Source organism: Peromyscus californicus, unplaced genomic scaffold (assembly GCF_007827085.1).
Source record: "Peromyscus californicus insignis strain IS unplaced genomic scaffold, ASM782708v3 Scaffold_7__1_contigs__length_154581171, whole genome shotgun sequence".
Taxonomy (NCBI): Eukaryota; Metazoa; Chordata; class Mammalia; order Rodentia; family Cricetidae; genus Peromyscus; species Peromyscus californicus.
This window is the reverse complement of record NW_026294595.1, coordinates 52,041,392-52,053,731: the sequence shown is the minus strand read 5'-3', so window position 1 is coordinate 52,053,731 and position 12,340 is coordinate 52,041,392. Positions and strand designations below refer to the sequence as shown.

Genomic DNA, 12,340 nt, shown 5'->3' with positions numbered 1-12,340 from the left:
GCCAGAGATTTCAGCTACCTTCCATTCCTCGTGGGTTTGTTTAGCCCATGTGGACGGGATCCCGAGGTCAGTCCGAGTGGATTGAATCTCGTTTTTATAAATAAGGTCGACACAGAAAGGCATATTCACTAGTTATGTCCGACTCAATTATTTCTACAAGGGATGGTTGAAAGTGGTGAAGGTAAACAAATTATTGATGAATCTGGAGATGCTGAAGACACATGTTATTAAAATTTATGTCAGAGAGTATGGGAGACTTGTTATTGGGGTGGTTAAGGGCAAGGCAGTTTTATTATTTTGTTTCTGTTTTTCTTCCAAGTATCTTTCAAATTTGAAGTGTAACAACTGAATCTGACTATTAAGGATTTAAACTTCAGTCCTGCAAATGCCCAATTAAAAGATTTTTTTTTCAATAAAGCTTTGGAGCTAAACTTGGTAATTGTGGCCTTTTATTCCACTGTTTGGCATGGGTGTCATTTATTGGACACCGAATAAATGAATGGATTTGGGAATGGAATGGGGCAAAAAGACAAAATCAAGAACCCACATCTCAGTAACACAGGACACTTTTAAAAACTCCATAAATTTGGTAGGTCGTCCATGAACACAGTACTCATTTCTACATATTCAGGCCTAATTTAAAAAACAAACAAACAAATACAACAGCACATTTCCCCTGATGACAAAATAATGTGGGTTTTTCCGGTTTTATTTAAGCATTCCGTTTGTTATCCGAAAAGAAGAAGAGCGCAGTTAACTTCGTAAATATCTGTGCTTTTTACTCCTGTTTTGATGGAATGCATTAACTTAACGTTGTATAGTTTCTGCACAACAGTCCAGATTTTCTGAAATGCTGAGTGAGCCAAAATTTTTATGTCTGACGAGCACGGCTTGAGAATTTAATAGCTCACGTTGTTTATTTTTGTTAAATTTATCCTAATTTAAGATTAAAAGTAAGATTGTAAATATTTTTAATCAAAACCTTCCTCCACCGCAATGCCAGCTTTACGAGATCAGAAAGTGGAGCAACAGCGCCCTCTAGTGGCCAAATGCTGTCGCGAGCTAACCGAGTTTGATTTTTCCTTTCATTCGCCTCAAACCAATTCTAATCTTAATTCTTCAGTTTGACTTGGGCTTGGACCACTGACACTAATAATGCTTCATCTCCTTGACTGTCAACAAGTCAATTGCAGCAAACGGGGGCCCCCGAATGCAGAGGAAATTCTCAGTTTGGCTCACAAGAGCTTGCAAGTAGTGTGTTTGCCAAAAGCTTCCAGCCGGTCGTTTGCCAGCCACCACAAGTCCCCCAATTCTGTAATCTCCCAGCTGTGCTTTTTAGACATCACTGTAGGACAGGCTAGGCTTAACACAAATCAAAACTTTAAAAAATTAATTGTGAGACTTTCTTTCAAAGAAACCAAGCACTTTGACAGCTAAAAATTTTCTAGAAGTCAAATATTGTTGTTGTTTTTCTTAAAAATTGTTACTCTCAACATTAAATGATGTATATTTGCTAATTCAACTTTCTAACCTTAATGTTTTGGGCCCATTAAACTGGATAATTTGGGGTGGATTAAAGTCAAATTAAAAGCTTTTTGCAGCATTTCGTGTGCCTGTCTGGAAAGTCCCTATTGGGCTTATGTTTATTCAAATTTTCCAGACAATAAATGAGAATTTTTAAACTGCATAAGTGACAGACTGAACTGAATTGGATAAGCGGTCTATGTGTCGTTTTAAAAAGCAAATGTTACCAAATCGATGTGTTTCTTGCTAAATTAATCTCTCTGTCTCTCATTTTCAGAAATGTTTTCCGTCAATTTAGCTGTATTGACTGTATCTGTAATAAGTGAACAAATTTCCATATTTTTGCGGGGAATTTGGAGTGAAGGGCCAGTGAAGAGGCATGTAATGCCCCACAAGACGTAATTCTAGGAGATGCTTGCTTGAGTAAATGGCCCAAGATCACTAGCCTCCCCATCTCAAGTAATAGAGTGGTCATTATGGTCTTATTTTTCTTTTTAAAAGAACCAGATAGATCATGGCCACAGTCAAAATATTGAAGAGCCACCGGCCACAGGCTACCTCTAACGTTCGCCCCCTTTAAAAAAATCAGAAATATATCACCTCTCATTTTTCTTTTCTGGATGCTCACACCTCACTGGGGGGCTTCCTAGCCCCTGCCTTCTTGGTCCAAGTCTTGTTTATATTTTATTGTCCAGATTTTAAGACCTAGTTTTGTCTGCATTTTTCCTTTCCTCCCACAAACATCAAAATGAGATGGTTTCAAAGCGAAGCGCCTGGCCCGTCGTAAACTCATTACCTCCAGACGTCTGGCCGGCTCGATGGCTTTATGACACCTTGGCTCTTCCTGTTTTCAAAGAGCTGTAGGTATCCGCCTGGCCTAGGGGGCGGGGGAAGGCAGCACCTTCAGCCGGATCTGGGCCTTGGCTTTCCCTCTCAGCCCCATCTGCTTTTTCTTGGAGTCCCCCTCTTTCATCAGGATCCCCAAGATCTCTGCCATCGCCCCCGCCTTCCGCCCAACCCAGGCTGCCCGGCGCCGTGGCCTCCTCTAGGGCCCGCAACGCCAGTGATCCGCCTGAACCCTCACAATGACCTTCATTTTAGCCTCTCAATGCAGCCTCAGAGGGCCAAGCTGGGGGCTAAACACACATAGAAGCTGGGTGGAGGGAAGGGGGCGGCAGGATGAGGGTATGGGTGGGGGGGAGTGTCTTGACCATTTGGATCCGCTAAGGTCACTTTGGGGCTGTGGTGGGGAGGGGCAGATGCTCGAGGCCTAACTGGCTGCGACCTCCGGGAGCCAGCCAGCCTTTCGGGCCTGGGGGGGTTACTCCACAGTGCAAAGTTGCCCTTTCTCTTGTTTAGAGATGGGGATTGGCTTCTGGGTCTCCAGGATAGAGGCAGGCCAGCGGTGCGGTGTGTCAAAGCCTTGGCAAAAGGGTGCCCAGTTCCTGGCGCCTGTAGCTCTGCAGAGAGGCTCACCCAGGGCCTAAAAGGCCCGGAGCTCACTGTGGCCCTGGCAGCATGATAAGGGGAGCGCCGAGACACCTTCCAAAATGGTTCTCTTCGGCTAGGTGTGCATACATAAAAGGAAGCTCTAAGGCACCTTGGAGATCCTCCAGGTGCCAGGGCCTACAGCCTTTAGCAAGGTGTCCCTTCTCGGGGTTGTGCAGTCTGGTGGTCATGTTATTTTGCCAAGACACAGAGAGCAGTCACACAACGTTCAGGGCCAGCGACTAGGCTCCATTTGCTCAGATCAACATTTATTTGTTGGAAGCGGTAACATTTACAACTGGTCCTCAGGCAGGAACATGGAGGTCCACCACCCGAGGCCGCTCAAGGGAACCCAGCCCTCCCGGGGAGAGAGCAGCTCCTCCTGGGCTTGGAGGACCAAACCTTCCCCGCACCCCGCGGCGCCCCAGGGCCCAGGACTTCTCGGTAGGCCTCACTGGAAGTCAGCCCATTGGCTCCCTGAGGAAAGGGGCTTTCCTGCGGTTGGGTTTGGGCTGGGAGAGCAGCGGGGGTGTCCATAATCTCCCTCTGCCTTCAGATTCTCGGAATTGGATAGTTGGCCCTGTTTGGGAGGCTGGACGGGGTGAGACTAAACTACAGTACTTTTCAGAAACAGGAGGGACATTTACACGGGAGAGGGCTTCATCAAGCCTGCGTGCACTCACAAAATATAGCATTTCCTAAGGAACCAACCGAGTAGGAAAGGGAGGAGCGGGATAGGACAAAACTCCAAAGCCACTTGGTTTCTCCAATACATATGCGAGCAAATACAGTGTCCCCCAAATAACTCACAGAGACCAACCACACAGTCACTTCTACCTAAAAAAAAGAAGAAGGAAGTCCGAGTTGCTGGAGAGTTTCTGAATCAAGCACCCACAAAGGAAAAAAACAAAAAACAAAAAACAAAAACCGGCTGCCTTTGAGCGCTGCGGGCCAGGACCGCACTGGGTCAGTCTCCTTTGGGGCATTTCTCCTTGCTCATCTTTTTCATTTTCATCCTACGGTTCTGGAACCAGATTTTGACTTGTCTCTCTGTAAGGTTCAGAATCCTGGCCACCTCGTAGCGCCGGTCCCGGGTGAGGTACATGTTGAAGAGGAATTCCTTCTCCAGCTCTAGCGTCTGGTATTTGGTGTAGGGACAGCGCTTTTTCCGGGTGGAGCGAGCGTGGATCCAGTTCGCTGCGGGGTTGTCTAGGAAGAGGGGGGTTTGCAGACAGGGAGCGAGGGGCGGAGGGGAGGCAGGGAGAGACGACAGGGTGGGGAAGAGAGGTCGTTAAATTAATTTCACCAAGGATGGACGCTTTTCACAACTTGGGGGAATTATCATAAAAAGCCTTAATGCCCGCGCTCTGTTTACCGTACAAACCGCGCGCCCAAGGTAGGTGGTTATGGGAAGCTTTTTTATGGATGCGTGTTGCTCGCCTAGGCTAGGGTAGGCGTCTAGACGTTTTTATAGGTTAGTAAAACTATCAGTTTTGCACATTCAGCCTTACAGGTTTCAGCAATAAATCAGGGGGCAATTTCTTTTGCACTTACTTGGGTCAAGTTGCTGCTGCGGCGGCTGCGGTGGCTGCTTCTCCTCCTCCTTCAGCGGGCAGCCCGGGCTCGGGTGATCGCTGCAAGCTGAGGGCTCGGACGAGCCTCCCGCCCCAGGCCCGGCCCCGATTCCCACCCCGGGCCCGTTCCCTCCCGCCGCCGCCGCCGCCGCCGCCGCCGCCGCCTTGTCCCGCAGGAACGAGTTGCCCGGGAATTCTGGGCCGCCGCTCCCCTGGGACTCGCGGACCGCGGAGCACTCAGTCCGTTTGGAGGAGGAGGAGGACGAGGAGGTGGAGGAGGAGGTGGAGGCTGCGGCGGGGGCCGGGGCCGCTCCGGTTTCAGGCTTAATCCCGTAGTGGCGCCCGTTCGCTGGGCCGCCGGGGCTGGGAACGGGACCCGGGCCTCCGCCACCGCCGCCACCACTGCCACCGCCACCACCCGCGCCGCCGGGGAAGCTGGGCAGAGGCTCCATCCAGGAGCGCACGTAGCGGCCCGGCTCGGCGGTGGCCAGGGGTGGCGGGGACACGTACGGGTGGTACAGGCCGCTCATCGTCGCCGCCGCCGCCGCCGCCGCCGCCGGGGGCTGGGCGGCCACCGCGGACCACGAGGCGGAGAACACGGTCGATTTGGGGGCAAAACTACACGAGGCGAACTCGGCGGCGGCGGCGGGCGGGCCATCGGCCACACCTGCGGGCCGGCCCTGTGTCCCCGGCCCCGGTGGCCCGAAGCGCGCGGCGAACACCTCGTCGCCCTCGTGGCCTATGAGCGAGTCCACGTAGTAGTTGCTGAGGGTGCCACTGGACGACATGGTGAGGCGCCGCGCGCTCCCACCCAAGGTTACACTGCCCGCCGCCGAGCCGCTCTTCGCCGGCGCCCGAGCAGCCGACTAGTTCGCAGGCTGCAGCCACCACCATTGGTCGCGCGGCCCACGTGATCATATTTACCAATACCCGGAGTAAATCAGTCCGCTAAACTGGGGGCTGCTGTGATTTAAAAAAAAAAAAAAAAATCATCATCAACAGGAGCTCTGCAATTAGAGCTGTCGGGCCCAGGTCCACGCGCCAGCCCGGCCTGGCCCGGCCCAGCCCGCCCGGGTGGCGGCGGCGACCACAGGCCTAACTGCGGCCGCAGGAGGCGCTGGGGACTATTTGTTCGTCTCTTCTGGCTGCTCTGGGTCCTGCCATCTCCACGCCGGCTCCCTGACTCCTGGGCTCTGAGCCCTGGATCGGGCTTCCGCGGCACACCTAGGCGGCTACCCAGAGCCCCGGAGGGAGCAGCCGGAGGCTCCCGGCCGGGTGCTGCCCCAGGCAGGCAGGCCTTTAAGGGCAGCCCCCTGGCGCCCAGGGGGAGTTGTTCTCCTTGGCCTCTTTTCTTACCTAAACCCACCCCTCCCCACACGTACCCACACACGCTCTCACAGCTTGTCGTGTTGTTTAAAACAGGTGGAAGACCTCTGTAATGATATTATGCCTTTCAATAAAAATTTTATGAGGTGTATTTGATTATAGATTAATGTGTCCCTAATAAAACGGACGGATGGAGCAGCTCGAAGGGCCCCCTCCCTCTACCACACTCACACACTCCCCGTGCAGCCACAAATACACCCTCGACGTGAGGCTAGGCACACGCCCCGAGGCCCAAGGGGTGAGCTGGGGCAACTGGACTCCCGGGCCTTGGTCCAGCACAGTGCGGCCTCTGCAGGGGCGGCCTCCGAGGGGCTTCTCCCTGCCCTCGGATGAGCGGTGAGCACTGGAGTCCCAAGGAGCTGACAGTGAGGGCCACGGTGCCTCATCTTTTTTCCGGCCTTCTGGAATGGCCCTGGAAGAAAAACATGCCACAGAGGGAAAAACTCGAACGCCAGAGAGGCCGGCTCTTACTGGCCAAATTAGCCCTGCCTCAGTGAGGCCGGCGGGAACCGCATCTCCGTGGGCAGGGCCGCTGCATGCCTTTCACACTGAGAGGCCTGCAAACGGATTCTGAAGATGTCTTCAAAATCCAGGCGAAAGGACAGGGCTTTGAGCCACTCCCTTCCCAATTTTCCCCCCTTGCCTTCAGAGGTAAGGCCGGGCAGCCTTGAATCTGAGAGAAATGCCCATTGTCACTCCCAAATCCATGGTACAAAGCCCGGCTGGGAGCCGAGACAAAAGCCGCAGGCCGGCGGCGATTGAGAGGGTATATTCCTTGCTCTACAAGTTGCCCAGCGCACCCTTGGAGGGCTCCCAGCCCACCTCCAGCCCCGGAAAGAAAGGGGGTAAATGGCTACTTAGGGCCTGATTGATTGCCTTTACGAATGGCTCTCTGATTTTGTTTCAGGGGGCCTGCCCTTTTCCTGTAGCACAGGTTTCCCCCTATCAGAAACTAATGGCGCTCCCCGCACCGCTGGGAGAAACGCAGAGGTTAATATTACTCCTTTTGCCCATCCAAGGTAAATCAAGGACAAATTTATTCCAGTCCTTTCAAGCTAGGATTGAGTCAGACACCTCTCTCTACCAGCCCCAGGAAATAAGCCCCTCAAGGGATCTGTCTTGGCGTTTAGGAGGATTTGGGTTTGGGGAAGGAAGTTTAAAATAATAAACACTGAGCATCCCAAAGAATGTTTGGATGGGGGCTCCGAAGTTCTTTTGGAATTGTTCTTTTTTTGGGGGGGGGGAAGGCCTGTGTTTTAAAAAAAGAAAAAAAGAAAAGAAAAAAGAAAAACAAACCTGTTTTATGATGGGTCTTTGAAGATGGGCTGAAACCACAGGCCGGACCTGGGGCAACGAATTCGGTCACCTCTTCCCACAAGGACCTCTTCCCTTTCCCTGACAGGACTAGATGAGTCTGGGCTCAACGGTGCGGATTCCGCAGAAGCTGCCTTGAGTTTCCCAGTCTATGTGTGTAAAAGGACCACTGGACTTGTTGGGAAGTCATGTTCACTTGCAAATTCTCTTTCAGTCACCTGACTGCTCAGCTACAGTGGCTGCAACGAGCATTTAGTAATAATAGCGAGAGATTTGACTGGGGAGAGTATTTCCATTTTTTCCTTTAAAAAAATTCATGTGGGCCACTGAAAGGTAATGGCTGAACATAAATCCCGTTCAGAAAGGAACCAAGGTAAAGTAAGATGAGAGAACTCACCCAACCTTGGCTCCACTGGGCCTGGTTGTCTTGAGCTTGGGATGGGTAGAAATGAGAAAGGGGGGGGGGACACAATTGGATCCGGTGCCATGCTAAGCTGTTGCTTGTTCCTGTAATGGAGGCCAGGCAGGTTCCAGGTGGGCATTACTAGTTCCAACCTAGCCCCTGATGGTCGATTCCCCAGCCAGAAGTCATCAAGAGCTCACTGAAAGCATTAAAAATAACATAACCAAAAACCAGAGACAAAAACACACAAACGGGGAACTGAAAGTAAAATCCGGCACAGAGCATAGGCTTACTTACCAGACCCAGGCTAGAAGGAAGCTCACCCCACTGAGAATGCAATTATAGTAACAGATTGGGGGTGGGAGAGGAGAGGACACTGTTCCCAGTTATGAAGACTCCCAGGCTGAACCACCCACTCTCTTACCCCACCAGTGCCCTGTTCCAGCACCCTAGGTCCTTCCCAGCGTCCCCTCCTATCTCCCTTCTCCTGCCCACCCTTACTCCCCTACCCGACTGCCCCAAACAGGCAGTTTAGTCAGAAGAGACTCTTCCCAGAGGCGTTCGTCTCCACCATCACAGGTTTCCATTTCAGAAAGCAGAGGGAACAAACTCATTTCCAGAGTTTATTGCATTATACATGCGGTCAGAACATGCACAGAGAGCACAGCACAGGTTGCTGTTGTACTTCTATCAAACCACAGATGCACCACGAGGGAAAGGCTACAAGGCATACGTCATCAATACTCCATTTCACCAAGGACAATTGCTAAGTTCATTTGTGAAAAGATACATTGTAATGTGCTTTTTAAAGTCCCCCTCCCCCCAAAGCTTGTGGGTTTTCTTATTCGTTTGAAATATATATGTAATTTTTTTAAAAGTACTGGATGTTTTCAAAATGACATGAGTTCATGGGCTAACCCACACACAGAGAACTTTTATGTGAGGAAAACCGTGGAAAAGTCACATTGCTGGTTGGATAGATGGGTGGATGAGTGGATGGTCGGATGGATGTTCTACAGTTCCAATAAGTTAAGACCCAAATGAAAATGCGCAGTAATAGTTACCCTGCATTACGATGGAAAAATAAATTACACGTGCTAGGTTTTTTAATATATATATACTCATAGGGATTACAGATCACTTGCAGCACGAACAGAATGACCCCAAAGTCACATTCTAGCAGGAAAACAGAACAGAACAAAACAAAACAAAACAAAACACAAAGAGCCATGAAGGTTTTGTTTCCGCCTTCCCAGTCCTCCAGCACTCAGGCCTGGAACACGGTGCCCCCTCTCGGATCCTGGCCTCACATGGGGCCTCAGACCTAAGAAAAGGTGAGGTTGGCGGTCAGTTCTCGGATTCGATTCTCTCGGCTCATCTTCTTGAGTTTCATTCGGCGGTTTTGAAACCAAATCTTGACCTGCCTGTCGGTGAGGTTAACGCTCTTACTGATCTCTAGGCGGCGCTCGCGGGTGAGGTACATATTGAACAAGAACTCTTTTTCTAATTCCAGCGTTTGGTGCTTAGTGTAAGGGCACCTCTTCTTTCTGCCACTCTTTGCAGTGAGCCAATTGCTGGTTGGAGTATCAGACTTGATTTCCTCTAACAAAATTAAAGGGAGAAGAAAAAAATCAAGAATTTTTTTTTTCTCTCAGTCCATTCAAATATATACCCTTGGCCATGACCCTGCTGGCAGACAGACTGCTTTGGACAATGCACCATGGTATTAAACATTACTCACAAAGGTTGGGCATGAAGGGGATTTTAAATTGATAGCAAATGAGAACTAAATACTTAAGTAATACAATGGAAGGGTAGTCTGTACCAGGGGTTGTCTCTCTCTCTCTCTCTCTCTCTCTCTCTCTCTCTCTCTCTCTCTCCTACACAACTTTCTAGCTTGCACAAAACGTTACTATAATAGTAAAGTTCACAGATTTTCCCCAGCAACATTTTAAGTGGTCAGCCCATGACAGGACAGGAACAGAAGTCACAGCTTGAGGAGTTTACCAATCTCCCTGCTGCTCCAGGGCCCCAAGTCGGCCGCTGCTTACCCACCTCTCCTGGGCAGACAGGGAGTCCCACAACCAGGTTTATAGGGACCCAGACTCTTTCAAGAGATAAACAAACAAGAATACCTTCTCCACCCTGCCTGGGCATTGTTGCAGTCCCCCCAGAATTCCCTCAATTTAAAAATGTTTCTTTGCCTTCACACAAAAGCATTCCTCCAGAAATGTAACCCTGTGGCCCACCGGTAGACACTGAGGCAAAGCCCGCAGGCATGGGGGTGGGCACGATCCCTTCTTTAGAAACCCATACCCCTGGTTCTTTGCCTTATCCCAGCCCTAAGTGGGCAATGCAGATCCATTCTCCCCCTCTTCTGCCTTTGCCCTCTTTGTATAAGGTTGCAAAGCCTGCGGCACTTTCCCCAGACAAAGCCAAGGTTACCTAGCCCAGCAAAGGCAAGAAGTCCTCTGCTTTCTCCACCCAAGCACCAAGCGGCCAAACCATTTCCTTCCCTTCTGAGATCGCAGGATGCGGGGTGCAAACCCTTGAACACAAACACGATGTCTTAGGCCACCTTAAAATGATCCCTGGGTGCAAGGCAAAACGGGGGCTGCAAATCTGAGCCAAAGGAGAGGGGCCACTGGAGCCCTGTTTACAAGCCGCTGGTCTCCTTTTAGCTCTTTTGTTGCCTTTCGGGTCTGGCTCTGGACAGATAAACCCGGCAAGCCTTTCCTCTGCCCAGGCGCCATCAGCGTGGGGCCAGGACTGGCCGGGAGGGCCAGAGCAGCGGGGGAGAATCAGGGACCATCTCGAGGCTGAGATCTCCCCTCTAAAAGCCGGGTGGAGCAGCACCTGCCAGTCGGGCGCTGGGCTCCGCTGCCTGGGCTCGGCTTTGGGCACCCGAGCGCTCCCTTTCCGAGGGTTTACCGGACTGCGCGCCCCGTTGGGGTGGCAACTCTGTTCATACCGACCTTTGCTTTCCTTCTCCTGCACTTCGGGACTGGACACGGAGACCTCAGCCAGGCAGCTCCTCTCTTCGGGAAGGCCGCCTTTGGCCTCGGGGCTCTCCACTTGGGAGACTTTGGTGGGCTCCTGGCCGCTCACGGTTTCGTTCATCTTCTTTTCCATCTGCAGCTGGGCAGCCGAGAGCTGCGGCTTGGCCGCGCCGCGAGGGTTGAGCTGGAGCATGACAGTGGAGCTGCCTTCGGGGCTGTTATTGTACTCTTGGGTTTTCCCGGTGGCGTAGGTCTGACTCAGTCTAAAATATCCAGGGACAGGAACCTCGGGGTTCTCAACGGGACAGGACTCAGGGACCAGCCTCTGGTACGAAGGGACCTCGGCAGAAATGAGTTTGTTGCGCTTATCAGAATACATGCAGCAATTGGATTCTTCTTTAATGTTGGCGGTGAATGAGCAAGTGGGGACCTGCTGTGTAACAGGTTGCTCTATCCGACAGGATCTGTTCGGGTCTGTCCAACTGTCTACTTGAGGTATATAAGGATGCACATTCATACCCATATTTTGGTGGTTCACTTCTCTTTTGGCCAGAGACGGGAGCAGTCCACAGGTTTGCATTCCATAGGTCCCCATGTCTGCGCTAGGTGGTGGCATGTACATGCTGGCGCTGCTCGAATAAAAACTGTCACTCCTGCAGGCACTGATCAAGGAATCTACTAAAAAAGTATTAGCAGCAGGAGAGCTGTTGGGAAAGGACATTTTGGGGAGGAATTTGAAGAAGAGAGATTGTGTCCTTTGTAGGCTGACATCTCTAGGAAAACATTCCCGGTGTAATTGTGGATGCCTCTGCCGACCACATGACAACCAAGCCAATGAGATTTGAAAATGGCCTTGAGCCGCAGCCTCCTTGCAGGTCACGTGTTCCAGAGCCCGGCCGGCCGGCCGCGTAAGCACGGACAACAGCGACATCTACTAAGCGCCGGTGATAGTGCGCGCTGGAAACAACCGGCCCAGAGCTCTGCTGCTGGCCAGCCAGCCGGTCTCCCGGGGCTTGTTTGGCCGGCCTGCCTGCCCCCACTCGAGTCCCCTACCCGGCCACCGGGCCCCGCCGGCGGAAGGAAAGGCTTGATCCGAGGGGCCTCCGGGAGGACACGCGCACTGAGGGAAGTCAGAGCGCGGGGGCGCCTGCTCACCGAACTGTTTTCCCTGCACACACCCAGGCAGAACGCGCCCAAGAGGGCCGGTTCCGAGCAAGGGGTAGGGGCGCGGGCTGGTTAACTTAGTACTGGGCAGCTGGGAAGGTGAGTCCGATTCCTCTGGTTCTGAAACGTCCCTCCCTAGGGGTCCAAAGGAAAAAAAACTCTCCGCTGCAAACATACGACCAAGGTGTCGCGGTAAGCCCTAGCGGAAAAAGGCCGCGAAGGTCGAGAGGCCACGCAGCTGGGCAGATCCGGAGCCCGGAGGATGGTTCCAGCCCGTAGTTACCCTCTCCTTCGATCCTTTGGCCCGGACTCGGGGCCCCTGGGCACCCACGAGCTCCTGGAGCCCAGACTCTCAGAGTAACCACACCCTGACCTTTGAGGGGCCGGCCGCTGGGAGCTTCTAGCTTGGTGATAATCCTTCGCCAGCCATTCCCTATCCTGGAAAGCGTCCCTCGGGCTCCCAGAGACAGCTAAACCGAGGTTTCCTT

At 52.1% G+C, this 12,340-nt stretch overlaps 2 protein-coding genes across 2 annotated transcripts; both read right to left on the bottom strand.

Moving 5' to 3' along the window:
* Positions 1-3,979: 3,979 nt before the first annotated feature.
* Positions 3,980-5,395, bottom strand: Hoxd9 (homeobox D9). Its single transcript, XM_052726103.1, has 2 exons — positions 4,567-5,395; positions 3,980-4,221 (listed from the first exon to the last, which is right to left on the bottom strand). Exons 1-2 carry the CDS (start codon positions 5,372-5,374, stop codon positions 3,980-3,982), a joined length of 1,050 nt encoding a protein of 349 aa, XP_052582063.1. The 5' UTR covers positions 5,375-5,395.
* Positions 5,396-9,013: 3,618 nt separating this feature from the next.
* On the bottom strand, positions 9,014-11,409 carry Hoxd10 (homeobox D10). Its single transcript, XM_052725985.1, has 2 exons — positions 10,665-11,409; positions 9,014-9,291 (listed from the first exon to the last, which is right to left on the bottom strand). Exons 1-2 carry the CDS (start codon positions 11,407-11,409, stop codon positions 9,014-9,016), a joined length of 1,023 nt encoding a protein of 340 aa, XP_052581945.1.
* Positions 11,410-12,340: the final 931 nt, after the last annotated feature.